The sequence below is a fragment of the Coregonus clupeaformis genome, chromosome 11 (assembly GCF_020615455.1).
Source record: "Coregonus clupeaformis isolate EN_2021a chromosome 11, ASM2061545v1, whole genome shotgun sequence".
Lineage (NCBI taxonomy): Eukaryota > Metazoa > Chordata > Actinopteri > Salmoniformes > Salmonidae > Coregonus > Coregonus clupeaformis.
Window position 1 is genome coordinate 16797843 of NC_059202.1, and position 27702 is coordinate 16825544.

The 27702-nt window shown below is 45.0% G+C and overlaps 1 protein-coding gene across 1 annotated transcript in view; it reads right to left on the reverse strand.

Moving 5' to 3' along the window:
• Nucleotides 1-27702, reverse strand: part of LOC121576630 (insulin-like growth factor 1 receptor) — a 157770-nt gene that overhangs the window by 40342 nt on the left and 89726 nt on the right. Inside the window, exon 3 of the mRNA XM_041889934.2 lies at nucleotides 223-529. Coding sequence (XP_041745868.1) covers nucleotides 223-529 — 307 coding nt within the window. The remainder of the gene's footprint in view (nucleotides 1-222; nucleotides 530-27702) is intronic.

Sequence of the window (27702 nt, forward strand, 5' to 3'; positions counted from 1 at the left end):
GTGAATTATTCAGAAGACCTCTGCACGCAGATTCATAATGCAACAAAACGCACACGGCCAGAAAGACACCCCACAATCAATATGTCAGAGGACTGTATACAGTAACAATGACTGGAGTGAAATCATAATAGTACTCTATATAATACTGTAGACAACCCATAACCAGAACCATGCCTGATACTGGGGAGCCCTTGAGGTGAAGTGTGATCTCTGCTCTCTTACCTATTGCTCTCATTGCGTGTGAAGCCTGATGGACACTCAGGCATGCACTCCCCTCCGTGGATGACAAAGTCAAAGTCACTGGGCAGGTGCACATGGGCACACAGGTCCATGGTAATGCAGCGCCAGCCCTCAAACTTGTAAGTGTCTGGGGGGCAGTCCTGCACGCAGCGGCCCTCGTGGTAGTAGTGCAGGCAGGCTGCGCAGGCCATGTCGTCGTCCGGCTCCGTACAGCTTCCCAGGCACTGGGCATGGCAACACTCACCACCGTCCGTACATGCCCTCCGCTCACACTTCTTCTCTGGGCACACTGGGTGAAACAGACAGAAAGAAACAGGTTAGTGAGATGTCAAGACTAGGTCAGAGTAAACAGTCACCATATTACTGTAGGTCTGGATGACAGGGTCAGAGAGGAAACACACTAATGCAGCTAACAGATAAAGCACAGCTCACTCTAATTAGCTCATATACAGTGTTGAATTACAATAAATTAAAAGGCTTTTAGACTGGAATACATTTATGAGCTTATTTCCCTGGAGAGGAAAAAGGGTTAAATGGGTTAACTATTATTAGACCTATATCAAGTTCTGAGGACAGGAGTGAGGATAGGTGGCATGACGAGACTCTGATTAAGCTGGACGGTGTGTGTGTGTGTGTGTGTGTGTGTGTGTGTGTGCGCGTGCCTAGCCTGTACTGTGCTCGTTGGAGGTCGAGGAGAGGCAGGCTTTAGGATTAGTGGGCTGTAAAATGGTAATCGCTGAGCAGAGCTGGGGAGCTGTAGAATGCTCTCAGAGAGGAAGCGGTGTGCCGTCAGGGCGTCGAATGTTTGTGCAGGGCCCCACGCTGCTCTATGCCAGCCTTGTTAGTAAACTGCAGAGCTGGCCCCACTACAGATAAATATTATTGCTCTTTGGGACTATTAACGGAATTCAAGGGAGGGGAAAGAGAGAGGGGGGGAGACATAAAGCAGTTGTATCGCCAGTAGATGGATTGCCGTTGACTCCAGGAGCAGGGGAGGGCTCCAATCAGACTGAGCTACTGAGCTTCTCTGATACTACATCTACATGGCAGTAGGGGAGCAGACCTGGACCAGGTCCCACTGACAAGAACCTACTGGTGGACAGTGCACCCTTACCAAAATACAGTGCATCCCTTTATTCAAGTATAGATTTTATTAAAGCAGCTACCACCCAAGGCAAGAGCAAAAAACTCCAAAGAAAACCCTCAGCTAATAGATAATTTTCAGTCAATTGCTTGAGAAACAACATTGATGAATTTTATTGGTTTACCAATAATGTGCCAAAAATGGGACAAAAATGACGTCACTTACAGAAATCAGAACTCCTAGAGTAGCTTCCAAGACATATGAACTTCCTTCAAGACCGTGAGAAAATCAACAGTAAAACAATTATGTGGAGAACACTGGCATGTTTCAAATTAAGCTTTTAGCGTCATGAATAACAATTGTCAGTGTTTACTGAGGATAGCAAAGGGACTAAACCACAGAGAAATGTGGTATCAATAACACCAGCATTACCTCTGGTTGAGAAATACACTGACTTTGGTTACAATGGTGGGAAAGACAGGCTCCAAACAGTTCATTTGGAGTTGCTGCACTATGAACTCTATAAGCACAAGACTATAGATTTAATCTGCCTGTAATCAGCTCTGAATATCCGCCCAGGTATTAGGCCTATGCTGTTAGATGTTTAGACCTAAGTAGTATTAACCCATAGTTATTATGCGTATTATAATCCTTATTTATTATTTGGTGATGTTGTCCCCGGCAGGGGAAGAGGAGGTGAGGTGATTCTGTCTAGTGAGGAAACTCAGTACTTCTGTCTAATGTATCAAAGGCCACCTGAGTTTGGACAGGAAAGGGAAAAATACTTTATCAGCGGCCCCAGTTATGCATGAGAGAAGGTGAGGCAGCATGTCCCCATGGTAACTCAATGACAGGAGCTCTAATCTGGAGGCCAAGGGAAGTCTACTACACAGACAGGCCTGGGTATGGACTCAAGTGAATGGATGTGGAGGAGCTCTTGGTGACCTAGTGCTTTTTGCAAATGATTGTCCCCTGTCTGAAGAGGATCTATCTAGTAAAAGACTAACTCCAACTGAGAAGGCCACCGAGCGACACGATGACACTCCTGATTCCTAGGCAACGGCCTCTTGGTGCCGAGCCCTGCAGGCTGGGGGGGGCACAACCAAACACACACACACACACAACACGTCTCCATCATTCTGTCTGTTCAGGCCTATACAGCCTCCAAACAACTAAGGAAATCCACCCATTGTGTGTTTATCAGGATAATTAATGTGCATACAAACATATAGAATTATTATTGTATTAGGACAGAGGAGGCAGGTGGGAGGACCTATCGGAGGATGGGCTCATTGAAATGGCTGGAATGGAATGGTATCAAACACATCAAACATATGGAAACCACATGTTTGACTCCGTTCCATTGATTCCACTCCCGCCATTACAATGAGCCCGTCCTCCTATAGCTCCTCCCACCAGCCTCCTCCATATTAGGTGTATACTGGGTGTGGTGCAGAGAGAGAACAAGAAAATGAAAGAGAGAGAGTGTGTGTATAGTAGGGGTGTTTCTTCCAAAGACGTGTGTTTGCTTGTGTAAGATCTGTTTAGTGTCAGAAGATCAGCGGTGCTTTGTGAACCAGGGGCGAGAGGGAGTTGGGCTGCTAAGCTAATCTCAACATGAATATTTCATGCTGCTTTACCAAACATCTGTGTAAGTGAAGAAGAATGTGACAATGCACTACAGCAATGCTGCAGAGCAAACACATCATACTCCCACAGTACCAACTAGCCTAGGAGACTCTCATCATTCCCACTCTTAACCATTTCTCAAATAGTTGAGATTCTTTCTCACATTTGGTAAAATCACAAGCTGAACATACAAGAGGTGAAATACGTCAACAAACATTCCATTAGAGTTTTGTAACCAACAGAAAAATGCTTGTTTTTTTCAACAGAAAAAAACAAAAATGTTCAGCTATTTGGTCAAAAGAACACAGGCATGATCCTTCTTAATTCTGCTGATATCTTTAGCCAAGACTTAGGCTAATCACTCTATTTATTGCCATCCATTATATAATAATTGGTTTATTACTGATCCGTTCCTCACCTTTAACACACAGGAGTGAATGAGGAGAAACCTTTTATAAACCCTAACACAGGATTGGTATGGTGGAATGAGTATGGGTGGTAAATGAGAACTGCACTTCCTTAAATAGCCATATGGCCTGTTTATGAGTTATATATAGATGGACAGTTCCTTGTACCAATTCCAACTCTCTAACCAGGCTCTGTCTCAATGCTCCATAAAAACCTAGCCATTCTGGACCTAGTCCAAGAAGACAAAAGCATTATTTTAACTAGCCTATCCAATGCCAACACATACTATGCATTGATCTAGGAGTTGACGGAGGTGAGCAGAGAGAGAGAAAAGCAGAGAGAGGGAGAAAAAAACTGGAAGCCATTAATTTCTTGGAATTCCACCAAAAGGGGGCAGCCCAGACAAGCTCAAAGGGGCCTCGTTGGGAGAGGTTCCGCCTCATTTGAACAGATCCCTCAATGAAGAGAAATTCCAAACATGTATACCTTTCGCTGGGAAGAAGAAGGGGTAGCTGCTGCCTCACAATCCATATAAGTCAAGCCAATTTCCCTGTGTGACCAAACAAAATGTGGTCTCTATAAACGCTCCAAGTGCAGCCAGCCTATTTCCACGCTGCTCTGCTCTACACACAGCTATGCATGGCATTGTGGGTTTCCACTGCTTCAGAGGAAAGGGAAGGGACCACCAGATTACCTAACAAGAAATGCAGGACTGGTCAGCGAGTATGTCTCATCAGTTTAGTTAGTTAGGCCCAATAGTCCTTATCAGGAAGTAATGGTCTATATTGCACAGTATTGTATCAATAGGCTATTAATCACAATTTACATATATATCAATGAATTGAGGATAAAATGTAAATAGATACAGTGTAAATAGTGCACTTACAGTTATCTTTAAATTAGTAACTCAAGAGTTGATTATGATACTGGAATAATCAATGCCAAACACTGGGCTCCGATAAGATTGTATGGCCCCATTGAGAAAGCTAAGATAGCGGTATGTTGTGGTTGTGCCCAGTCATGTGTGACTGTCAGTAGAGGAGAGAGGCTTCGTACAGCTGACAACACACTCCTGCTACAGTGATCCAGAGGGTTGGGGAGTGGGTTATGTACCCAACTCTCATTTCTGCACAATCCCTCCTCTCCCTCCCTCCCTTCTTCCTCTCCCTCCCTTCTTCCTCTCCCTCCCTCCCTCCTCTCTCTCCCTCCCTCCCTCCCTCCTATCTCTCCCTCCCTTCTCTTCCTCCCAGAGAAAACCGACAGGTCAGATGCCATAGACACTGCAGCTTCCCAGCCTGCTCCCGCTGCACACAGCAAAATCACTGCAATGTGAGGAGCGGCACGGTCCATCTCCTCTGTAGTAAACAACACAATGAACACAGAGAGAGCGACAGAGAGTCGGCTCCCCACAGAGACATCCACACATTCCTGTACCCTCAATAAACGGAGAATGAACGAAGAACTACAGTCAAAACAGTGCTGTAAACCTACATGCTGTTTAAAAGCCCATTGACCCACTTGGATGTTTTTCCTGTGATATGTTGTTGCCTCTGGTCTGAAGTCAGTGGAGTACACAAAGAATCTCTAGCAGCTCAGTAATCAAGGAGTAGAATGTAAATCCCTTTGTCCTCTGCACCAACACACAATAACACACTTCAAGAGACTATGAAGAAATATGAAAGCTTGTTATGACTTGACTCAAATACTGTATATCATAAATCCTGGATATGTTGTAGTGGGCTATGGATGTAGCAGAAGGATTAGAATGCTTGTTTTGCTGCAGGAATGTGACTGCATGGCCAGGATGCAGATAAGTGATCTGAGACAAATGGAGGTTTGCTGACACGCAGCATCTGCATCAGAGAGAAAGCGTCAGATCCTTGCATCGAGAGTCCTCGCAATGCTTGGCTGGCGGGGGACATGCGATTGGGAGCTGTTGCGAATCTGCGATCTTGGGTTTAGTAGCCTATGGGAACAACATGAGTCCCGACCGCCGGCCCAACGGCCCCCTCCCCTCTCTCTCTCTCTCACCCTGTCTGTCTGTCACAAAATGCTCTGCTCCATTCCGATCTGATAAGGAGACGGTGAGGTTTCAATTGATGCCTGTTTTTCTCCCACAGGACGCTTCGTTGATTGGGAGAACATTTCTCTGTTTGACATTTATAATCCTAATATTGTATCACATAATTTCAATTTTTTCTTACAAGACTGATCCTTGCAGAGAGCATTATGCACCAATCCTCCTCTGGGTTATTTGAATGCGTGGCATGTCGCTCTAGCCAGGGTGCTTGCGTCGTCGACTACTACAGTGTTTACATCTGGGGAGACTAGTGACGCATTTGCAGCCCGCACGCAACGATGCTGCAGTAGAATAGTAGTCTATTCTATGTGCATACCTCCACTGCTGTATTTGCTATCTCACAAAGTCCTAAGGCGAAGGTAAAATAATCGAACTGGATACAGATTCAGAGGAATGTAATTTAAAGCCACGAAGATGGCAAAATGTGAGGTGATCCTATATCTTTTCTATTTCTATTTCAATTGATCTATGCTTTTCAAGGCCAATTTAGATGACCTCTAGAAACAGAAATAAAAACTAAAAAAAATAATAATAATACTGTAGTAATAACAAAAATAACAGTTATTATAATACACATTGGATTATTATTATTATTAATATGAGTATAAGTATTAGTATTATTTGACATATTTTTATTATAATAAATATCCACTTTGCACAGTGTCATGAAAAGGATGCAGGACAGACTGTTGGGAAATCATTCATTATTAACGGGGGAGGAGTTTGAGGGGTGTAACTTGGAGAGATTTCTTGTGGACCAATAGCAGGCTTGCAGGGGCGGTTCTGGATGATTGACATGTTATTGAGTCTGGAGTAGAGATGGTAAACAAGTCCTCTCTGGTGAGGGGAGTGGGAGGGGGAGCTGTAACCATGGTGATTAAACATGCCCTTTTCAGCATGCAGTGTCTTTATACCTTCAGGAAAAACCTGAAAATATGTTGTTTGATACGATACAATACAATATTACTCTCCTAAACCCACTAGGCCAGTCCCCTTTGTTGTAGAGGATGTTATTTGGCTTTCGCTGCAACAAAACCAATATCTTTGTATTTCATCTGACCTGGAAACAAACCTACATCTGTGGCAAATCAAATGTACCATATGTTCGATCAGATTGGTTATCTCCTTCCTTGCCCTATTAACATAGATTCATTAATGGTTCAAGTAATCTGCACAAGCATCCATTTATTGCATTTTCCAGCCTACACACCAATACTATCTATGGAGCTTGAAACTAGTGAGCTCAATGCTGGTCCCAGCAGTCAGGTACAGTAGCCCCTCATTTTGTATACAGTCAAAGCTCTGTGTCTCAGATTACCAGCAGAGCCAAGAGCAGGAGCAGCAGTCTGCATCCGTCTGGCTCAGCCGCCCCCCACCAGACCTGTGTAGCTCCTGCAGCCTGAGTCCCCCCGACCCCCAGCTCCATCAGGCCACATCCTCATCCGGCAACCCGATTCTCCCCTGGAACCCCCATCGGATCACTCTAGACACTTGTTTAAACCACATCAGCACAGAGAGCCAGGGAGAGGATGCTTCCTACACTAGCACAGCCAAAAGGGAAACCGCACCACCAAATCCAATACTACTGTTGCTGTTACAGCAAATAGTTTTCAAGGACTATTTTAAATGGGACGATTTAATCAGATGTTTTGTACACTTAGAGACACAACATCCCCTGCACGTTTATGGAGTTACTGTACATGTTTTGCTTTAAACAGTATTTTTCATGGTCAAACTCTGTAGCATCTACAATCATGCCATATCTAGTTTTCTCATGCAGACTGCTGCCTTAAGTAAGCATAAAACATTTATCTTTAGTGTTTTGCACAAATAGGTGTACGTGAACTCATTCCTCCCAGCCCAGTGTGTTTGGGTCTCTTCCACTCCCATGCACACCAAAGACCAGCACTGTGTTTTTCACTGAGGTATGTGCTGGTCTGTGTGTTCAGGCATGCATGGCATTTCCCATCACCCGCGTTCAGTCACAACAACGCACACCCTTCCTTCCACCCTACGGCCTCAGCCCACTGCAGCTGCTGTTGTTATTGTTGTGTTGTTTATATGTACTTATACATATGCACTACATTATTATATAGAAATCTATTTTCCTATCAGAGATGTGTGTGAGACACCATTTAGTGGAAAGCATTTTGAGCATAGGCCTATTCTCTAGCAGCTACAATAAGGAGCCACAGACATGGTCTTCTGTCATAAAGATTTGTAAATATTGTTGTTGTACTTTTGTTCAGGATTTCTGTAATATCAAAATGCTTTTAGGAATCAGGGAGTGGACACATATCTCATCTTTATCAATTATCAGTACTGAGTCTTACACAAGTACAGTATATACAGGGAGACAGATAGTGAAAAAATCTCATATCTTTGACCGGGACCCTTCCTCAATCCTAAATGTGTTGTCTAATCATAGTGGTTGTGTGAGGTCGTGGGCTTCACAGATGAGGCAGCCCAGTTTCTCATTCCAGTCTCCCAGCCCTCTCTCATCCCAGTCTCTCATCCTAGTCTCTCATCCCAGTCTCTCAGCCCAGTCTCCCAGCCCAGTCTCCCAGCCCAGTCTCTCACCCCAGTCTCCCAGCCCAGTCTCTCACCCCAGTCTCCCAGCCCAGTCTCTCAGTTCATCCCCAGATAGACACAGACAGACAGAGGACGCCTCTGGATCTTATTTTTAGGCCAAACAGTGGCTTCAGCAGTCTCCCTTATTAATTCAGAAAACTCTCCAAGTTCATCTAAGGACTCCTCACGGTGGTTCTGGCTGTCATGAATTGGCGTGTTTGTGAAAAACAGTTTGTGTTCACTGGCACGGAACACTCCTTTTGCTCTTGTTTTCTCGTCTGTCATCTCCCAGTGTGACTAACCTGCCCACTATGACACTGCTAAAATTCACAACAGCACGACATTTGATCTCCACTCTGCTCCACTGTTCAACACTTTAAATCAAGGAGTTTTATTGAGATGCCTGTTTTGTGAACTTCCTTTCTTGACAGCCAGCAAAATGTATCATGAAATAAACTATGGGAATATAGTGCATACTGCATTTCTGTGGTAAACCCATTCACATAAGAATGTAAAGCCATGTTAAGACTGTCAGCAAGAGCAAATCAAATTTACTGTCTGTTTTTTTCTGATCAGGCATGATGATGATGACATTAATGGTAGAACACAAACATGGGAAGCATTCTGGCACTCAAGGTTTTATCTGGCAGGGAGAAAGCAGCCATGCCTTCTCCCTGGCTTAAACCCACATTAGTATGGGAAAAGGCAAACTCTGAAAGAAACCAGGCTAGACTTTTTTTCACAGATTCAGAGGTGTTTCCTCTCACTGTAAGTGGCTTCTAAAAATACCTGAGTTCCCAGATCTGCTTCATTAAATGCACTGTGTTTCCTGGCAGCCCTGAGTTGGCTGGCTGGCTGGCTGGCTGGCTGGCAGACTGGCTGGCTAGTTGGCTGGCTGGCTGACTGACTGGCAGATTGGCTGTCTGACTGGTTGGGGGTAGAACCACCAGCCACAGCCTCCCTCCAGGTATGCCAGCAGTGAAGAGTCCAGCCATCACACCTCTGAGCGCTACAGCCACACACTATGTACTTTTACTATTTCCAAAGGAGCAAAAAACAACTAAGCACATGATTTCTGGCCACGGGTCTGCATGTTCACCTAAGACATGCCCCATACTACTACTCAGCACATTCTATAGCATATCCCATATTTTATTCAGTGGTGTAAGCCTCCAGTCACAACAATATCACTACACATGGCCTTGTCACTCCATGACTTGTTTTGACTGAAGGAGGAATGAGTGACGCACTTCAGTGTGGCTCTGCACCTCCCTGTCCACAGACTGCAGGAGTCAGAGACTAGGAGCATTATAGGGGAACATTACATCACAACAAAAGCTAATACTAAAACAGGCCAACACCTTGGCTGCAAACTGGTCCTTTTTTCATTAACTGGATTATTACACTGCCTGTAAGTACGCTGTCTGCACGGAACAGAGACTGAGAGTCCACAAGCACAGAGCCAATCAGAGCCTCTGGATTGTGGTGGTTCTGATGCTGCCAAGCCCTATTTTCGTGGATAGCCATCTGCAGCTTTGCAGCAGGCTTCAGTACGATTGGCACACAGCACACACACTTCATCCTGGCACTGAGGCCTGCACACACTCTCTCTGCTGGCACAACATCTGTATTTAAAACGACACATCTGTATTTTACATTTACTTCAAGGAGGCCCTAATCCTGATCAAGCATACAAACATTTACCCTCATTTAAAAAGTGATGAAGCCGTGTTCATATTATGGCTGTCCCCAACAACAAAAAAATCTTGGTTGACTAATCGATTGGCAAAAAATTTTTAACTCCATATATAGACACATCCTATGTGTTTTAATCAAATCAACTATATGCACTGAGCTTGTCTGATGCTTTAAGCGCACTGTTTAATGAAAAAATTAAGACACACAAATGACTAGAGGGAGTCTGACCGCAATTGATTTGATTGTGCCGGGCCGGGCTCTCCTCCCTCCTGCAGTGACCACCACTGAACATCAACAGTTTATCGCGCTGTGTTGTTGAAGCTGCAACATAATTCTGTTACCAAAATCCCTAATTTGTTTAGGAAAAACATTCCCTATTCCCACAACCCTTGCTCTCTTTACGTGACACACGTATGCATCGCATGCATGTGACCAATAGAGCCTGACCTATAGCATATAATAATCACATCAATACATTGGTTATGACAAACTCTGAACACCGCAACACATGTGACAGCAAAATGGACGGAGAGGACGTGACAAATAAAGTCAAAACGGGGGAATGTTTACTGGTTGCTCAGGAGGTAAAGGGGAAGTCAGATGTGTGGGATAAATTTGACTAGTTGTGGAAAATACTGGAGATCAAGAAAAATAAGGTAAGGAGCAAGTGCTGCGTGCATATTATGTGTGCCAAACAGGTGCCGTTAGATTACAACATAATTTTTCTGACCGTTTGGAATAATGTAAACACCACTAAATAAATTATAAGCATACCAGACAGTCTGTTCTAAGTTTTTTTTTGTAAAGCCTATATTACAGCAAAGACTAAAAACAGTCGCATTCATTTGTGAATGCAATTTCCGAAATGGAACGGTTTATTTATTGTTTACGTTAATTATTCAAGGTTCACTTTGTTATTTTATTTTTAAACTAAAATCCTTGATTGCATTTCATGAATGACTCGTATGCTGTGTTATGACATAAACAAATGAATGATTGATTGATACATTAGCCTATATAACTATTGAAACATAGGCCTAAGTAAGTTATGGTATTAAGACTAAACATGATGCACTCTTTATTGGACAATTTGGAACAGTTTGTGAAATTTGTTAAATTGTTTTTCTGACATGCTGTGGTTGCATGAGGCTTGGTGCTCACGGAATCAGTAGGCTATTAAAAAAACACTCAAACAGGCAACAGAAGCAGGATCTGTCTTATTTCTGTAGATATATATGGATGATTTATAAAGCCAGGCACATTTAACAGTTAGGATATTGATTATAGACCTAATTAAGTTTGGGTTTCCTCTCTCCTCACTTTTCTTAGACAATTAAGGCAAGGGCTGTTTTCTCATCTCCTAACTCAGCTGCTGCCTCCGCAGCATTGTTCTCAACACCAATATGCTGGTTAAATTTGGTCTAGGAAAAGGCGCCAATTCAACAGCGCACTGATGTGTTTCAGAACCGCGGACAGCGACCGCTATCCAACGCGGGAGAACGCGCATTTGTTAACAAATAATATAATTTTTACTGAAATTGCATATAGTTATATTACTGTAATATAACCAAATACAATTTCAGTACCACATGTCTTAGAGTGATGGACTGTGCCATCCCCAAGGCCTCCACAATGGATTAGTCCACTCAGACAGGTGCGAATCAGACAGGTGTCTTGTACACCATTAATTAGTTTTTCTTTTTTTTGCTACTGCTCAACTAAAGAAATCTCGGCCGACCAACAGTTTATCGACAAAACAATCGACCAGTCGACTAAATGGGGTCAGCTCTATTTCATATTCACTCTGAGCTTCCTCATTTGGATAAAATGGGAGTGCTTTACCTAAACTGATAAGGTCATTAGTGAATTGCTAATCAGACAGATGGTGGATATAAAATCCTAAAATTGTGTGTACTTGTTTTCCTACTTTATCTGGACCCTGGTGTCCTAACAATTCACCTGAATGTCCTGACAAGGTAGAAAAACAATAACTTTTTTAGAAAGGACATTTTTCATGTCCTGAATTTGTTCAAATACTATTTTAAGCTTAAGGGTTAGGTTTAAGGTTTGGGGGTTAAGGTTAGGGTTAGGGTTAGGGTTAGGGTTAGGGTTAGGTTAAGGGTAGGGTTATGTTTAGGGAAAATATCATTTTTAATGGTCAAACATTTTTACTCCCCAAAAACTCCAGAAATTTCACGTAAATAAAGCTGTTTGTGTGTGTGTGTGTTATAACCCAGATGATGGTACTGTTGTCTTGAGGCACTCTTTAACAGAGGTTGTCAGGGGCGATACGTCTGACTGCACAGTCTAGGTTGCACAGTCCCTCAGACTCTCTGCAGTCTCTTCTCTTTCCTCTCTCTCTCTCTCTTCTCTCCCTCCCACTTTCTATTTACTCCCTCTCCCTCTCTCTCGTACGAGCATGGCCAGGCAGCTGGCACACCCAGACCAGCCTGTGGTGAGATACATTTTGTTTTGCTGCCCATTTCACTGGCTTTCTCTGTCTCGTTTTGTTATGGGGATGCCAGCATGCGTCTGCCACCTCTCCGGCTGGCATTCCGATCTTCAAGAGAACGCTTGTGGCCACTTAAGATCTGACATCTGGCTGGGAGCCCCGTTCTCCCAGTGTAATTTCAGTTTCATATTGTGTTTCTCAAAGGTTCATATGGGTGGTGTGTGGCTGTTTTTCTTATTTAGTAAGGACAAGCCAAGGGTCAACAAGTACAGTTGTGCCTGGTCTTGACATCTGTTCAGATAAGGCAGAAAGACTATTCTCAGCAGTCTGCCTAACTTCACTGAGGACTTTGTTTGGGTTTTAGGCCTTTCAAGTGTAATGGCCTGACAAGGTTATACTCAGCCTGACTGTATCAATAGGTAGGACATGATAGCATAGACCAAGTAGCCAACACAAAGTACCATAAGCTTCATTTCACATGAGACGTAGCCTATGGTCTTTCACATCACAGGAATATCAAGGGTTCAATGCTTGTTTTGCCAATTTCATGCCTGCCTATCTATTGTAAACCCCAGGGCTCTCTGGCTGTTCATGGACACTTGAACAAACATATAGAGCATAAAAATACACACTGATAAGATTATAGAGGAGTAGTCATATTAGAAGATACACTCCCTTTTGTATAGCTTACACAGGAAAGATTTAAGAGTATTATACCCTCTCCTCTTTTCAATTTGATCCTGTTGTATCAAAGGGGCACATCAGAATACAAACTGTACAGACGAGATCTTAGCACTCTTCTTCATGCTCCTTTGTTAAAGAGGACAAAAAAACAGCCAGTATGGGTTACGGTGAGGATTAAAAGGCTTTGATTACACTAAGAAGCTATTATATTGCCGTAAACAATGAACTCATAATAGCTTGTCCTCATTAAGCATTGGGTAACAACAGCACCAAATAAGTATATGCAGTTACACATATGCAGTGGAGTATAAAAAATGTCACTGTTTACAGTCTCTGAACAAATTGGGGGTTACGTCACCTAAGTTTCTCTCCCAGACTGAGTAAACACAGTTGGAGCTTTGCAGTAGAACTGAAGTTAATCTAAGGTATTATACCACACGTTTTCCACTACTGGCTTCAAATATAAGGTTGAAGGAACAATATAAAGAGCTCAAAGTAAAAAGGGATAGGCTGTGTGAGGTCCCCTGGCTGGCACACGTAGTCTGACACAGGGATCACGGGACTGAGGATAGGGGCCAGAGAAAGCCTGGCCTAGTCAGCCCTCCAACAGTACAAGCAGGCAGCTGATGTGGATGGAGCAGGACAGCTGACAGCCCTTAAACAGTCTGCAGCCCACACTTCCTATTGGCTGCCAGTGACATCATCATTTTATTCCCCCTTTTCACCTCCTCTTTTCAGTGGGAGGAGAGTTTTGCTCTCTCTCTCTCTCCCCACCTCTCTTTTTTTAGTCTCGCTCCCCCTTTCAGGGACCTCAGCAGCTCATATAGCCACCCTAGTGCGAGAGGATAAATAAGAACGAGGGAAAGAACAAGAGAGAAAAAGGAGAGGGAGAGAAGTTGTAGGCACTGGTACAGCTATTATGAGCATCAGAACTATAAAATCCCATAATGCAGAAAGGCTTAACTAAGCCGTTTTCTCTCTCCGTGCTTCCCCTTGTTTTGATACAGTGCCTCTTGGTGGAGCTGGCTGGTGGTTGGGCTGCGCGAGGCCAGCATTCGTGCGTTGGTGTGGGAAGTGCACGCTGTGTGTGTGACACTCACAGGATGTGGCATGCGCGCAGGGCTGCAGTGACCACCCCCAGTGATCGCCCTCTGCCACATCACACTCAGTTAACATTAATGTCCACCGTCAGTGTGGGCTCCCAAGGGTCAGTGTGTGGTCAGCTTGGACAGGGCAGGAGTGCGCACACGCACACACACACAACTGGCCAGTACTGCCCGGCTGAAAGTTCACAAAATCTTGATGTGTTATGGTGTGTTAACTTGCTTCAACACCAGCTGAGCTTCACAAACATATAGTGAACCCAAGAATGAGAGAGACAGAGAAAAAGAGACACAGAGAGACAGACGGACAGAGAGACTGTGCGACATAACAGTGGGGTTTAGGTGTCTCTGAATCACAAGGATTGATCTCTGTACCAGACAGGTGTCTCTTGTCTGACGTGGCAGGGAGGGAGGGAGGGAGGGAGGGAGAGACGGAGGGATGGAGAGGGGGAAGGGGAGGAGTGACTCAGCCAGTCTGCAAGGCAGCTCTATTCTGATCTGATCTGAGGCCTGGCCCAACAACCCACATGTCCCCCGTGACAGATTAGCCCTTAGTCGGATTAAGGAGGAGTCAACTTTAGCTCCACGTAGTAGAGGTGAAATGTCGTCAGAGCACTGCAGGAGAAGTCAAGGGGGCTGCGCTGCAGTGGGGAGCGCAGCACAGCACAGCGGGGGGCCCAGGGAGCAGGCCGCTGGACCAGGGGCAGATGGCCAAAGTTCTGCTCCACTCCACAGGCACGCCACACCATGGCACGACACAGGCAACAGTCAGTCAGTTAGTCAGTCAGTCCCTACAAATATCTACTGAGGCCTCACCACATAAAGACACAGTTTGAAAAAGGCTCTCCCCTCTCCAAACCCTCTCCCTCTCAGATGGGACATTGACGAGGCCAGGCAATGCCCCAGCCCACTCCGGGGCCCCTGCTCTGAAAAATATGCCCTTTGTCTTCTTGTCGTCAGAGACCTCACACAGCTCAACAGCCATGCAGACCCAGGTTCAGCAGCACTACCGCTGCCAGCCAGCGGGGGGCTAGGGGGTTGGACTACACCAGACTAGACGAGAAAAACAAGCTGCTGTTGCCACTTAGTACTGTTTTACGGCAGGGGAATGAGGCGCAGAGTAATGTTACCCACATGATTACATGTGAACAACTGAAACAAAAACGTAGAAAGCAACTGTTTCCTAATCATGGGGATCATTACCAATACCAGACCCCTAGTTCCAACCCCCAATATTATAATAAAGATTAATGGTGTTTTTAGTCACAGCATATTTGTATATGGTCCCTAGAGTATTTAATCTTAATCTGTTGATGACAATAAAACAAAATATTTGTTTTTCATACATGATCCCAAAGTGAAAAATGACTCCCAAGTTCTCCAGTCACACTCAAGGTCACAGTGAGTCACTACCAGCCAATCACGTTACACGATCAGACACAATAACAAACTAACGATTCCTCATTGAGTCTACTCAATGGGCTTGTCTGAGATGGAACAATTGTTGGCCACATCAGATGTCTTCTCATTCAAACAATACAGTCTATGGCTTAGCCTATTCTGCCTGGGGCCTTTTCCTAACACATTGCAACACTTCTATTTTCCCTTCAATCAAAAGGAGGATATTTTGTTCCAAACCTAGCCTACTACAACCAACTAACTAATACCCTTTACAGACAGACTTTACGGTATGTTGCCTGTTTTTTAGAACCCAATTCATACAGTCCCATTTTTACCACATTCTTGCTGGGATAAGCCTTTTATATCTCCCGTGCACATGGCGGCAAGTTTAGGTGTGGGAGTAGATGTGGGTCGATGTGGGTGGACGTCTATTTTAATAAATCCATTGAATATACACCATCACAAAGAAATCCATTACTAATTTGTTTTAGCCAGGTTCTAAGAAACATTATAAGACTAATCAAATGTATTTTCAAAGGAATAGAATGCCATATTTTGAGTTTAATGATGTTACTGGTCTGTGCAGCCTATAGGCGACATGGCTGTGCCATGCACATGAAATCAACAGTTATTTTGTTCATTAAACAGACAAGACACACTTAGGTTGCCCTGATCACAGTCAACACACATATATTGTCACGATCGTCGGGAAGAGAGGAGGACCAAGGCGCAGCGTTGAATGCGAACATATTTATTTATATAATGATCACACGATCAAAAACAACAAAACGATAACGTGACAGTCAATGGTCAAACACAAACCAACACGAACAAGATCCCACAACCACTGTGGGCAAACAGCCTGTTTAAATGTGGTTCCCAATCAGAGACAACCAGCCACAGCTGACACTCGTTGCCTCTGATTGAGAACCACACTGGCCAACATAGAAATGAAATACATAGATCTACACACCCTGGCTCAACATAACAGTGTCCCCAGAGCCAGGGCGTGACAGTACCCCCCCCTAAAGGCGCGGACTCCGACCGCGCCAACTAAATACCACAGGGGAGGGACCGGGTGGGCACTCCGCCTTGGCGGCGGATCCGGCCCGGGCCTGATCCCCACTCCCTCTCCAACCCCCAAAGTACCCCTGGTCCGGTCTGGCCCCGCTTGGCCGGAGCTGGACAGCACACTGATGGAGCGGATTGCTCTAGCTCCGGCGTAACGCATCTGACCGGTGCCGGACCAGGCACCAGTGGAACAGGCACGGGCCGTGCCGGACTGACGACGCCCACCACTGGCTTGGTGTGGAGAACAGGCACGGGCCGTGCTGGACTGACGACGCACACCACTGGCTTGGTGTGGAGAACAGGCACGGGCCGTGCTGGACTGACGACGCACACCACTGGCTTGGTGTGAGGAGCAGGAGCGGGCCGAACCGGGCTGGCGACGCGCACCATTGGCTTGGTGCGGGAAGCAGGAGCGGGCGGACCGGGCTGACGATGCGCACCCCTGGCTTGGTGCGTGAGCAGGAACGGACCGGACCGGGCTGGCGATGCGCACCCCTGGCTTAGTGCGTGGAGCAGCAACGGGCCGGACCGGGCTGACGATACGCACCCCTGGCTTGGTGCGTGGAGCAGGAACAGGCTGGACCGGGCTGACGACTCGCACCCCTGGCTTGGTGCGAGTGGCAGGAACAGGCCGAACCGGGCTGGCGACGCGCACCATAGGCTTGGTGCGGGGAGCAGAAACAGGCCAGACCGGGCTGACGATACGCACCCCTGGCTTGGTGCGTGGAGCAGGAACAGGCTGGACCGGGCTGGAGACTCGCACCATTGGCCTGGTGCGGGGAGCAGGAACAGGCCGGACCGTACTGGGGACACACACCACTGGCCCTACGCAGGGATCTGGAATGGGCCGGACCGGACTGGTAACACACCCCAGTACCTCTCGCCGTGCCTCTACACCTTCCATCCCCTCTTCGACCAGTGGCCCCCGTAACCTGGCGGCCTCCTCTGCCAACCCGCTGGGCCGCTCTGTCGCGGTCTCCTGCTGGCCCGTCGTCCACGGCGTTAGCCCCCCCCTAAAAATGTTCTGGGCGTCTCTCCTACCCGTGGACCAGGTCTCCATGTCCCTCGCCAGACTTTCGCCCTTCTGCTTCCAAGTCCGGCCCTTTTCTTCCTCACCCGGCTTGACCCAGTCGAGGAGGCGAAGGAGATCTGCTAGAGATCTCCCTGGCGATGGCTCCTGGACACGCTGCTTGGTCCAGTCTTGGTGGGATCTTCTGTCACGATCGTCGGGAAGAGAGGAGGACCAAGGCGCAGCGTTGAATGCGAACATATTTATTTATATAATGATCACACGATCAAAAACAACAAAACGATAACGTGACAGTCAATGGTCAAACACAAACCAACACGAACAAGATCCCACAACCACTGTGGGCAAGCAGCCTGTTTAAATGTGGTTCCCAATCAGAGACAACCAGCCACAGCTGACACTCGTTGCCTCTGATTGAGAACCACACTGGCCAACATAGAAATGAAATACATAGATCTACACACCCTGGCTCAACATAACAGTGTCCCCAGAGCCAGGGCGTGACATATATTTTATAGTAGGCTAAGAATATAAGCATGGGCTATATTTCACAGGCCAAGGCAAGCCCATACTTTTTTAAATCCATGTTTCATCTCTTTCCTACCCTCACTCCGCTTTGTTAGGGAGCAGGCATAGGGTCTTACATTGAGAGTATCTTTATCATTATACCGATAGAAAATAGGCCTAATAGCAGTCTCGTATTCATATTTTACAACCTCCGCAGGCTTTTGGAGTTCAAGTAAAATAATAGGCCTACATGCGATTTAGGCTACATTATTGCATGCTAAATGTCTCTGATCAGTGATAGATGAGCAAACGAATAGATGAGCTATACCACCTCCACTTATTTGCCCAACCAGAGAATTAACCAAATATACAGACAGAGATTCAATGAAACAAAATTACATTGATTAGTGAAACAAAATCACAATGATTGATTAAGACAAATCACAGGCTTTTTGTCGGGAGTAGGCCTAAGATACTAAGCGACTGCGAGTGAAGGGCAACATAATCCACTTGTTAAGCTACATAACATGATGGCAAAATGTTCTGATCAGTGCTAATAAATTAGCCAACTAGACAAGATGATCATGAGCAGCACTCGCCTTAACTTAGCTAACATTTCCACAGCCTAATTGTAGCCTAACCAATATCCAAGGGAGAATCAGTGGAAATAAAAAATCTGACATTAATTGATTTATCAAGGCAAGACCCCACGCTTGTCTCAAAGCAGCATGAAACGGTACTGAAATAGTTGACCACGTGGGCAGGCTATTGCTTCAAATGTATTATCACAATTGGATGACTTGGGAGTTTCAGTAAGCAACAATGTGATGCTTTCAATTGCATTAGCCTACTTGATTCCAATACTTTCGTCATTCAGTGATATTTATTCCCACAGTTATTCTTTATGAATCCATCCAGTTGTGGTTAAGAAAACAGTGCATGTGGTGGGCTATGCAAAAAGATGGGTAAAGTGACGTGCCTCGCAAAGTTTAGAACTGCCAGGAGGATAGTAGTAACGGGCACTGCCTAGCAACCATCAAGAGCTTAAGAGTGTAGTGTGCAGTGCTTGACTTGGGCAGGAGCTCACCGGAGCTGGGTACTGGCACCTCAAATGTTCTACTGCTTGAGCTCTTGTTCCTCTAATAGAAAATTAGCTCAAAAGTATTGTTGAGCTTCTGCACCTAAATATAAACAGTACCGGTACCCAAAATGAATACTGGCACCTATTTCAGTATAAGTCAAGCACTGGTAGTGCGTGCCAATGCCGCCTCAGCATTATGGCTACATTTCATACTAAGCCGTAGGCAGAACTTTACAGCAATCATGACTAGGCCGGTTTGCAGAAATAAAAGTTTAGGTTTTGATACCGGCAACACTTTTCAGATATAAAGTAAAGGCTGAAAAAGTATGGCTGGATGCTAAAGTTGGAAGAAAAATGTATTGGTTTGAAAGGTGTACAAGAGACCAGACCCACCAGCTCACACCGTCCAGGGTAGGAGGAGATAATAAAAGGTTCAGTTTCGATTAATCTGTGCATTAAATGTACCAGATAGAATGGAATGTTCTCCACTACTTCCCTTTATCACCCCAAGTCTAGTATGTCTCCTGATTTGACATATACATTTTTTACATTGTGAATTATCGCTGATGTTTGATGTAGTTATTTGTTGAAGGTATTTCACGAATGTTTAGTTAACTGCCACTTGTACGGAAGGTACCAAATTACACAGCTCAAACTGTTACAAATGAAAGGGCAATATTTACTGTTACACAGTGTAGTACAGCTCTGGAAGCAGTTTTAAAATGTGACTATGGCTGAAGCTAGTAAAACTAGCAAATAAGGAGTTTATCTAGCGCCTGAGGGAACTAAAAGCAGGGGCGCAACTTTTACTGGGGACGGGGAGGACATTCTGTCCCCGCCCAATTTTATGGTGTGCTTTAGGACCATGCGGATGCCTCCGAGCGGTTGGGTAGGCTGTTCGGAGTGTTTATCCGACTGGATAAAAATATATATATATACACTACCGGTCAAAAGTTTTACAACACCTACTCATTCAAGGTTCTTCTTTATTTTTACTATTTTCTACATTGTAGAATAATAGTGAAGACATCAGATTTATGAAATAACACATATGGAAATCATGTAGTAACCAAAAAAGTGTTTAAAAAATCCAAATATATTTTATATTTGAGATTCTTCAAAAAGCCACCCTTTGCCTTGATGACAGCTTTGCACACTCTTGGCATTCTCTCAACCAGCTTCACCTGGAATATTTTTCCAACAGTATTGAAGGAGTTCCCACATATACTGAGCACTTGTTGGCTGCTTTTCCTTCACTCTGCGGTCCGACTCATCCCAAACCATCTCAATTTGGTTGAGGTTGGGGGATTGTGGAGGCCAGGTCATCTGATGCAGCACTCCATCACTCTCCTTCTTGGTAAAATCGCCCTTACACAGCCTGGAGGTGTGTTGGGTCATTGTCCTGTTGAAAAACAAATGATAGTCCCACCAAGCCCAAACCAGATGGGATGGCGTATCGCTGCAGAATGCTGTGGTAGCCATGCTGGTTAAGTGTGCCTTGAATTCTAAATAAATCACAGACAGTGTCACCAGCAAAGCACCCCCACACCATAACACCTCCTCCTCCATGCTTTACGGTGGGAAATACAAATGCGGAGATCATCTGTTCACCCAGACGTGTCTCACAAAGACACGGCGGTTGGAAACAAAAATCTCAAATTCGGACTCCAGACCAAAAGGACACATTTCCACCGGTCTAATGTCCATTGCTCGTGTTTCTTGGCCCAAGCAAGTCTCTTCTTATTATTGGTGTCCTTTAGTAGTGGTTTCTTTGCAGTAATTCGACCATGAAGGCCTGACTCACGCTGTCTCCTCTGAACAGTTCATGTTGAGATGTGTCTGTTACTTGAACTCTGTGAAGCATTTATTTGGCAGCAATTTCTGAGGCTGGTAACTCTAATGAACTTATCCTCTGCAGCAGAGGTAACTCTGGGTCTTCCATTCCTGTGGCGGTCCTCATGAGAGCCAGTTTCATCATAGTGCTTGATGGTTTTTGCAACTGCACTTTAAGAAACTTTAAAAGTTATTGAAATGTTCCGTATTGACTGACCTTCATGTCTTAAAGTAATGATGGAGTGTCGTTTCTCTTTGCTTATTTGAGCTGTTCTTGCCATAACATGGACTTGGTATTTTACCAAATAGGGCTATCTTCTGTATACCCCCCCCCCTACCTTGTCACAACACAACTGATTGGCTCAAACGCATTAAGAAGGAAATACATTCCACAAATTAACTTTTAACAAGGCACACCTGTTAATTGAAATGCATTCCAGGTGACGACCTCATGAAGCTGGTTGAGAGAATGCCAAGAGTGTGCAAAGCTGTCATCAAGGCAAAGGGTGACTATTTGAAGAATCTCAAATATAAAATATATTTTGATTTGTTTAACACTTTTTTGGTTACTACATGATTCCATATGTGTTATTTCATAGTTTTGATGTCTTCACTATTATTCTACAATGTAGAAATTATTAAAAATAAAGAAAAACTCTTGAATGAGTAGGTGTGTCCAAACTTTTGACTGGTAGTGTATATATGTCCCCCCACTTCTAAAACCAAAGTTGTGCCCCTGACTAAAAGTAATGGCATGTTGATTAATCAAAAGTCATTTTCTCCCACACAAATGTCTGTTGAGACAGATTTTTCTACCAAGTGATATTTCCCCAATGTGTTAAACATTGCCCTGGTTTTGCATTGCTGCTAGTCACATACTTTAAATATATTACTGTGTAACAATGGTAGAACAGTGTAGAGACTGGGTGAGATGACAAATCCCACCTTCTCGATCAATGAGTTAGGTCCTCTAACTAACATGTCTCCTCCTAACCTAACAGGCTGTGTGTGTTGACTGGCTGGGCTGGGCTGCAGACAGGGAGCAGATAGCTGCCTGGCTCAGAGAGGAAGTGGGAGCACACTGCTCTATCAATGATCCATCAATCACACAGAGAGAGAGAGAGAGGAGAGACGGAGAGACAGGGAGCAAAAACAGGAAACTAGAGACCATTTCCTTTAACTAGCACTCAAAAGAAACCCATCAAAGAGCTGGCTAGGACTTCAGACTTTTCCAGCCAAATTTCCAAGCATTGGTTTCACTTGTGGTGATTTGATTAGAACCACTGGTGCTGTGACCCCGCAGAGAAGAGTTCCCTCTGTCCTGCAGCCTGATGTGGTACCTGCTTCTAGGCTATATCCAGCTACTGCCCAGCCCACCACTACAAGGTTTTAGGCCTCACAACACTGTACTGGGCTTCCAGACAAGTAGGGGTTTGCAGCACTTTGTTTTCAGGAAAGTATGAGTTTGGGGTTGGGAAGGGGAGGGTGGGATTGGGATTGATTGTCTGTGTATTTCTACAGTGTGGGAGAGAGAGGGAACAGGAACACAACCCAGCTGAAGGTTAGGTTAACACCAGACAGCCTGTAGATCAAAGACACATTCCAACCTCCCTCCGTAGCTCCGGCCCTATTCTGCCTGCAGGAGAACATTCTTACTGACTACATGCAACAGAAAGCACACCTGAAGCATTTTATTACCCGCCCACCTGCCTTCTCTGGAGGGAACATAGACAGACCAAATAAAACCTTACAACCTGTGAGCTCACACAGCTCAGCAGTTGGTGTTTTGATGAATATGGCTTTAACTTTGAATGAGACAATCTCTAAAACAGTGTGCAGAGCATGGTAATGGTGCCAGGGTCTGTTGTTTGTCTCCATGGCCTCAGTGTAAGGTCAGGCTAAAGAGAGGAAGGGCAGCCTCTGTTGAGCAAGTACAGACGGTGAGTAGAAAACAACACCGGGGACGTCCTACTCATATCCTGGGCCGGCTGACAACATGTCCTCCTATCTACTGTGCCACTCTGTGTCAGCTCTGATTACTGGCCATTACTGTCTAATGGCACCTGCACTGTCTTTTGGGGGACAACTCACAGGCCCTGGAAAACCACAACCTCGTTCATGGAAAGCTTGCCAAGTCTCAGGTAAATCTAATGAGGGCACTACAGTATATCCTCCAGTTCATCCACAGTGTTTCAAGCATTCGCCTACCCTTCCATGTTTACACTATGCCTTCTCATTTCTCAACGAGCTAGGTAGTTGCCTTTTTACGGGCTGCGATTTAACGTAAGGAAAAAAAAAATTCTGAGACAGAACAATGGGGAGATAAATAAAGATTTGTGCAGGACGGGACAGGCTAAATGAAAAAGACTCCCCCAGACATTGTCTTTTTGCCTGAACAAAATGGCCTTCTACCTCCATAAAAGCATGTCTGCTTATTTAACAGCAGGCCTGAGTTATCTGGAAATAAAAATGGAGGAGTGGGGGTGGGGGTGGTGAACGTTATGACCCATTTCCCCTTATGTGGGCCCCTGGTCCCATCATGCATCAAACAAAGCTGCACACCTCTCAGCCTCCTCGGGACGGAGTGGCGGCCATGTCAGCATTGTTGGCGGTTTAAGGATGAATGCAAGTCAACTAGCAATGGAAGCATGGATCAAGTCTTTGTGGTCTGAACACCACATCAGGGACATCAATGTAATATTAGTGGCACGTATTCATGGATGCCAAGTGAAGCCAGGCTTCCCCAAATATTTGACCAATAAAAATATTAAAATTATAAAACAATTTATCTTTCTTCTCCTGTGTTTTCATAATTTTCCTTCAATTCGCTGAATCTACTCACTGGAAAAATTATCAGAGCGAGGGGAAACAGCACCCCTCTGTCTCAGTATGTGTAGCCATGTATCCGATACTGTCTGGGAAAAAATTGTATGACATGTTGCCGCCATAGCATTTCATTGATTGATGCCAGCAAGCATTTGGCCTCCCTTGATAAAAAAAAAGAATAATTAGCCAATCAGCATTGTGGGTAGTCCTGGTGCAGCAAAACCACCCCCTGAGGGAGGCTAGTTTGGATTTGGCTTCACACCAATCAAATCACATCAAAAACAAAACATTAGGAACACCTTTGCTTAGTCTAATACAGTGAAAACAAACTTAAAGATACGAAAAACTATTTAGTCCAATCAATGTTGCTAAATAACATGTGGCTGTCCATGGTACAGATTTCTGTGTGTGTGTGTGTGTGTGTGTGTGTGCGTTGACTCACCCTACTTGTAGATTAGTTGAACGCCAATGCCATCCTCCTCTCTTTCATGTTGTCAAAATGGTCTATGGCTCTCATAAAATAGTAAATGCTTTTAGAACACCTTCCTAATATTGAGTTGCACCCCCTTTTGCCCTCAGAACAACCTAAATTTGTCGGGGCATGGACTAAAAGGTGTCGAAAGCGTTCTACAGGGATGCTGGCCCATGTTGACTCCAATGCTTCCCACAGTTGTCAAGTTGGCTGGATGTCCGTTGGGTGTTGGACCATTCTTGATACACACTCAGCAGCGTTGCAGTTCTTGGCACACTCAAACCAGTGCGCCTGGCACCTACTACCAGACCCCGTTCAAAGGCAGTTAAATATTTTGTCTTGCCCATTCACCCTCTGAATGGCACACAATCACAATCCATGTCTCAATTGTCTCAAGGCTTAAACATCCTTCTTTAACCTGTCTCCTCCCCTTCATTTACACTGATTGAAGTGGATTTAACACGTGACATCAATAAGGGATCATAGCTTTCACCTGGATTCACCTGGTCAATCTATGTCATGGATGTTTTGTACACTCAGTGAATATAGCCTAGTTGATTTAATGATGTTGAAATGGTGCTGGAATAGCGGAGGCAGTACTCCTGTTTTCTTTGTGCTGACTTGCGGTAAATCAGTAGTTGTTTAGTAAACTGTCGGAAACATTAACTTGCTTGACCATGTTGTAGGTCATGTAACTGTTTGTTACATGCTATATTTGCTTTGTGGACTTCACCGGACAGATGTTGCTCCCGGTTTTGTGATGAAACAAACGTATGTGTGGTTGAATTTATTCCGCCACTGTGTGACTGTTGTCTGTTTGTTATCTCAGCCTTATTGTATATCACAGTGGCATATGAACAAATGGGTTATACAGCAAACAACGCAATTATCACAACATAGTCCTCTGTAGCTCAGTTGGTAGAGCATGGCGCTTGCAACGCCAGGGTTGTGGGTTTGTTTCCCACGGGGGGCCAGTATGAAAAATGTATGCACTCACTAACTGTAAGTCGCTCTGGATAAGAGTGTCTGCTAAATGACTAAAATGTAAACATAGGTTGTAATATGGCTTTTTTACTGGCTTCACCAGTGACTTTACCCACACCCCGCTACTGTATAATATACTGCCTCCACAAAGGAGAACAGAGGTTTCACCACGCTGTGACGTCACACTGACAAAGCATAAGAAAAATGTGACTAACAATGTTCCCTCAGGTTGGGACAAAGAGAGCACTTCCAGTGTTCACAGTTTTCATTGTTCCCTCTACGTCTTCAGGAGACACACTGATATTGATGTGCTTCATTCTACTGGGCAAACTGTTGAAAAGAAGCAGGCACCAATCAATTGTAATAATATATTCAGCTTTTTACTCTACTTCTTTGAAAACTGAAGATACTGAAGATGCATATGCAAAAAGAGAAATGAATCTTCAGATGATGATGTATGCGGGACATGATAGGAGAGAAAGGGCTTTGAACAGGCTGAGCCAGACCGTCAACACCTCACACACAAACATGCACAAACAGATACATAAAACCATTCCTGCAAGTCATTGAGGTGTTCACAATGTGAATTAGAGAATGGAAAACGGAGAGCGCTGGAGTGGGCCGTTCTTCCTTCAACACCTCAGACGGAGGCAGCTCGGGGCGGAAGGGAAGCTCAGCCCAAACTAGGCCTTTTGTTCCACCCTGCTCTGTGCCTCGGAAAAGGCAGGAACAAAACACAAACTCATAAAGCCTGCGGAGAGGAGAAGTAGAGTGTGTGGACCAGGGGCGGTGTGTTCAATAGGGCGATATGGGCGACGCACTGCCAAACGGGAAAAGGAAGGGATTTTTTTTCTAATCAATTATATCACGGCAACAGTAGTTATCAGTGTTGTAATCTAGACGTCTGATCTGCCACAGTGCCACTAAATGTCCAATCAGGCTAAAGTCGTGCTTCAAATGGCCCCCTCTTTGGGGCGATTTCAGTCAGGTTGAAAATCGCCCAGAAGTCTGTCATAGACTCCCATGTAAAATCTATTTTTTCAAATATCAGAGCTTTCAATACAATCTCTATGGGTTTCTGAGGGCTTGCACTTACGCGCTTTCGTCATACGTAACATAACCATGAACGTAACTAAGAAAAGAGCGGGTAGCAGCGTCAATCAATTCACTACTACTATCAAAATGGCTAGGCTTCAGTGCAACTCGATTGTGTCTTTGAAAGAAGTTCCTTTTTGTCGGCGAACAAATGAAGATAAATTGGCAACGAAACAATTAGGACCTCCCAGACCAAATTTAATAATTCAACAGGTTTCTACTAAAGGGGGAAGTCCTACACCCGAGGATTTTCCAAAAATTGGTGCCGAACGAAAAAACCTGGCTAGCAGGCTGCGATGTAGCTAATGCAGTCTTCTGCTACCCCCTGCTTACTATTTCACCCTGAAGGCGGCACGGCAGACAGCACCGCTTGGACAGCGACTGGTGTGTAACGGACATGCACCATCTTTCAGGAAAGATTAAGAAACATGAGCTGTCAAAGACCCACATGGATAGCTGTTTGAGATGGTCTGCTTTGGGGAGAGTGAACATTCCCACTCAACTGGATGAGGGATACAGGCTAGCTGTCCGCCGCCACAACGATGAGGTTAGTGTTGATAATCACAAGTTTACTGGAGAACTGAAACTGACAAGGCTGACAAGATAGGACCCTTTTGTCCATTGTTATTGGATAGGAACAGAACTTATAACCAGCTCCTGACCTAAATAGATCTTAGCACAACATTTTACTCAACATATCATATTCCATATTCACTATAACAAATATATTTACTACGACATTAGCAAGAACCGCCACATCCTCAGCCGGCTAATCCAGTGTGTGAAGTTTTGCGAAGTGTTTGAGTTAGCTTTGCGAGGCAAAGATGAAACTGAGGGCTCCACCAACCCTGGTAAGCCAACACTTTTGAGATCAGTCAATAAATGCTTCTGGTATTGACTTATATGCTGCCCCTGTCTTCATGTTGTTGCTGGACATATCTTTTTTAAAATGTGTGTAGGTCACCTAAATCATCAGAAAAATTGCCCCCCCTGAGAATTTTTTCAGGAGCCGCCACTGGTGTGGACCCACCCCAGGCTCCTCCTCAGCCAGTGAACACACACACACACACACACACACAACTTCACCACTAGCGCCTCGCTGAGCCGCGTCAGGCACACCACCTGACCAACTCCCACTCTCTCTCTCTTTTCCTCCCTCCTTCCCACCCTGTGTAAAGATTTCTCCCACCGGTAGTCAGTTTCTTCTCTATGCATATGCCAGCCCTAGCCCCCTTCCCCACCAAAACAAACCTGATACCCCAATGGCCTGGGAGGGAAACTGAAGCTCTGTCTCCAGCAAGGAGAGAGGGGGCAGGAGAGGGCGTAAGGGCGGGGGTAAGAGCGGGGGCAGGAGCGGGGGTAGGAGCGGGAGCGGGTGGCTCCTCCTCAGAGGCCAGCAAGAGGGGGCAGGGACATTCTCACGTTCCAGCTCAGGAACACAACTTTCATGTGT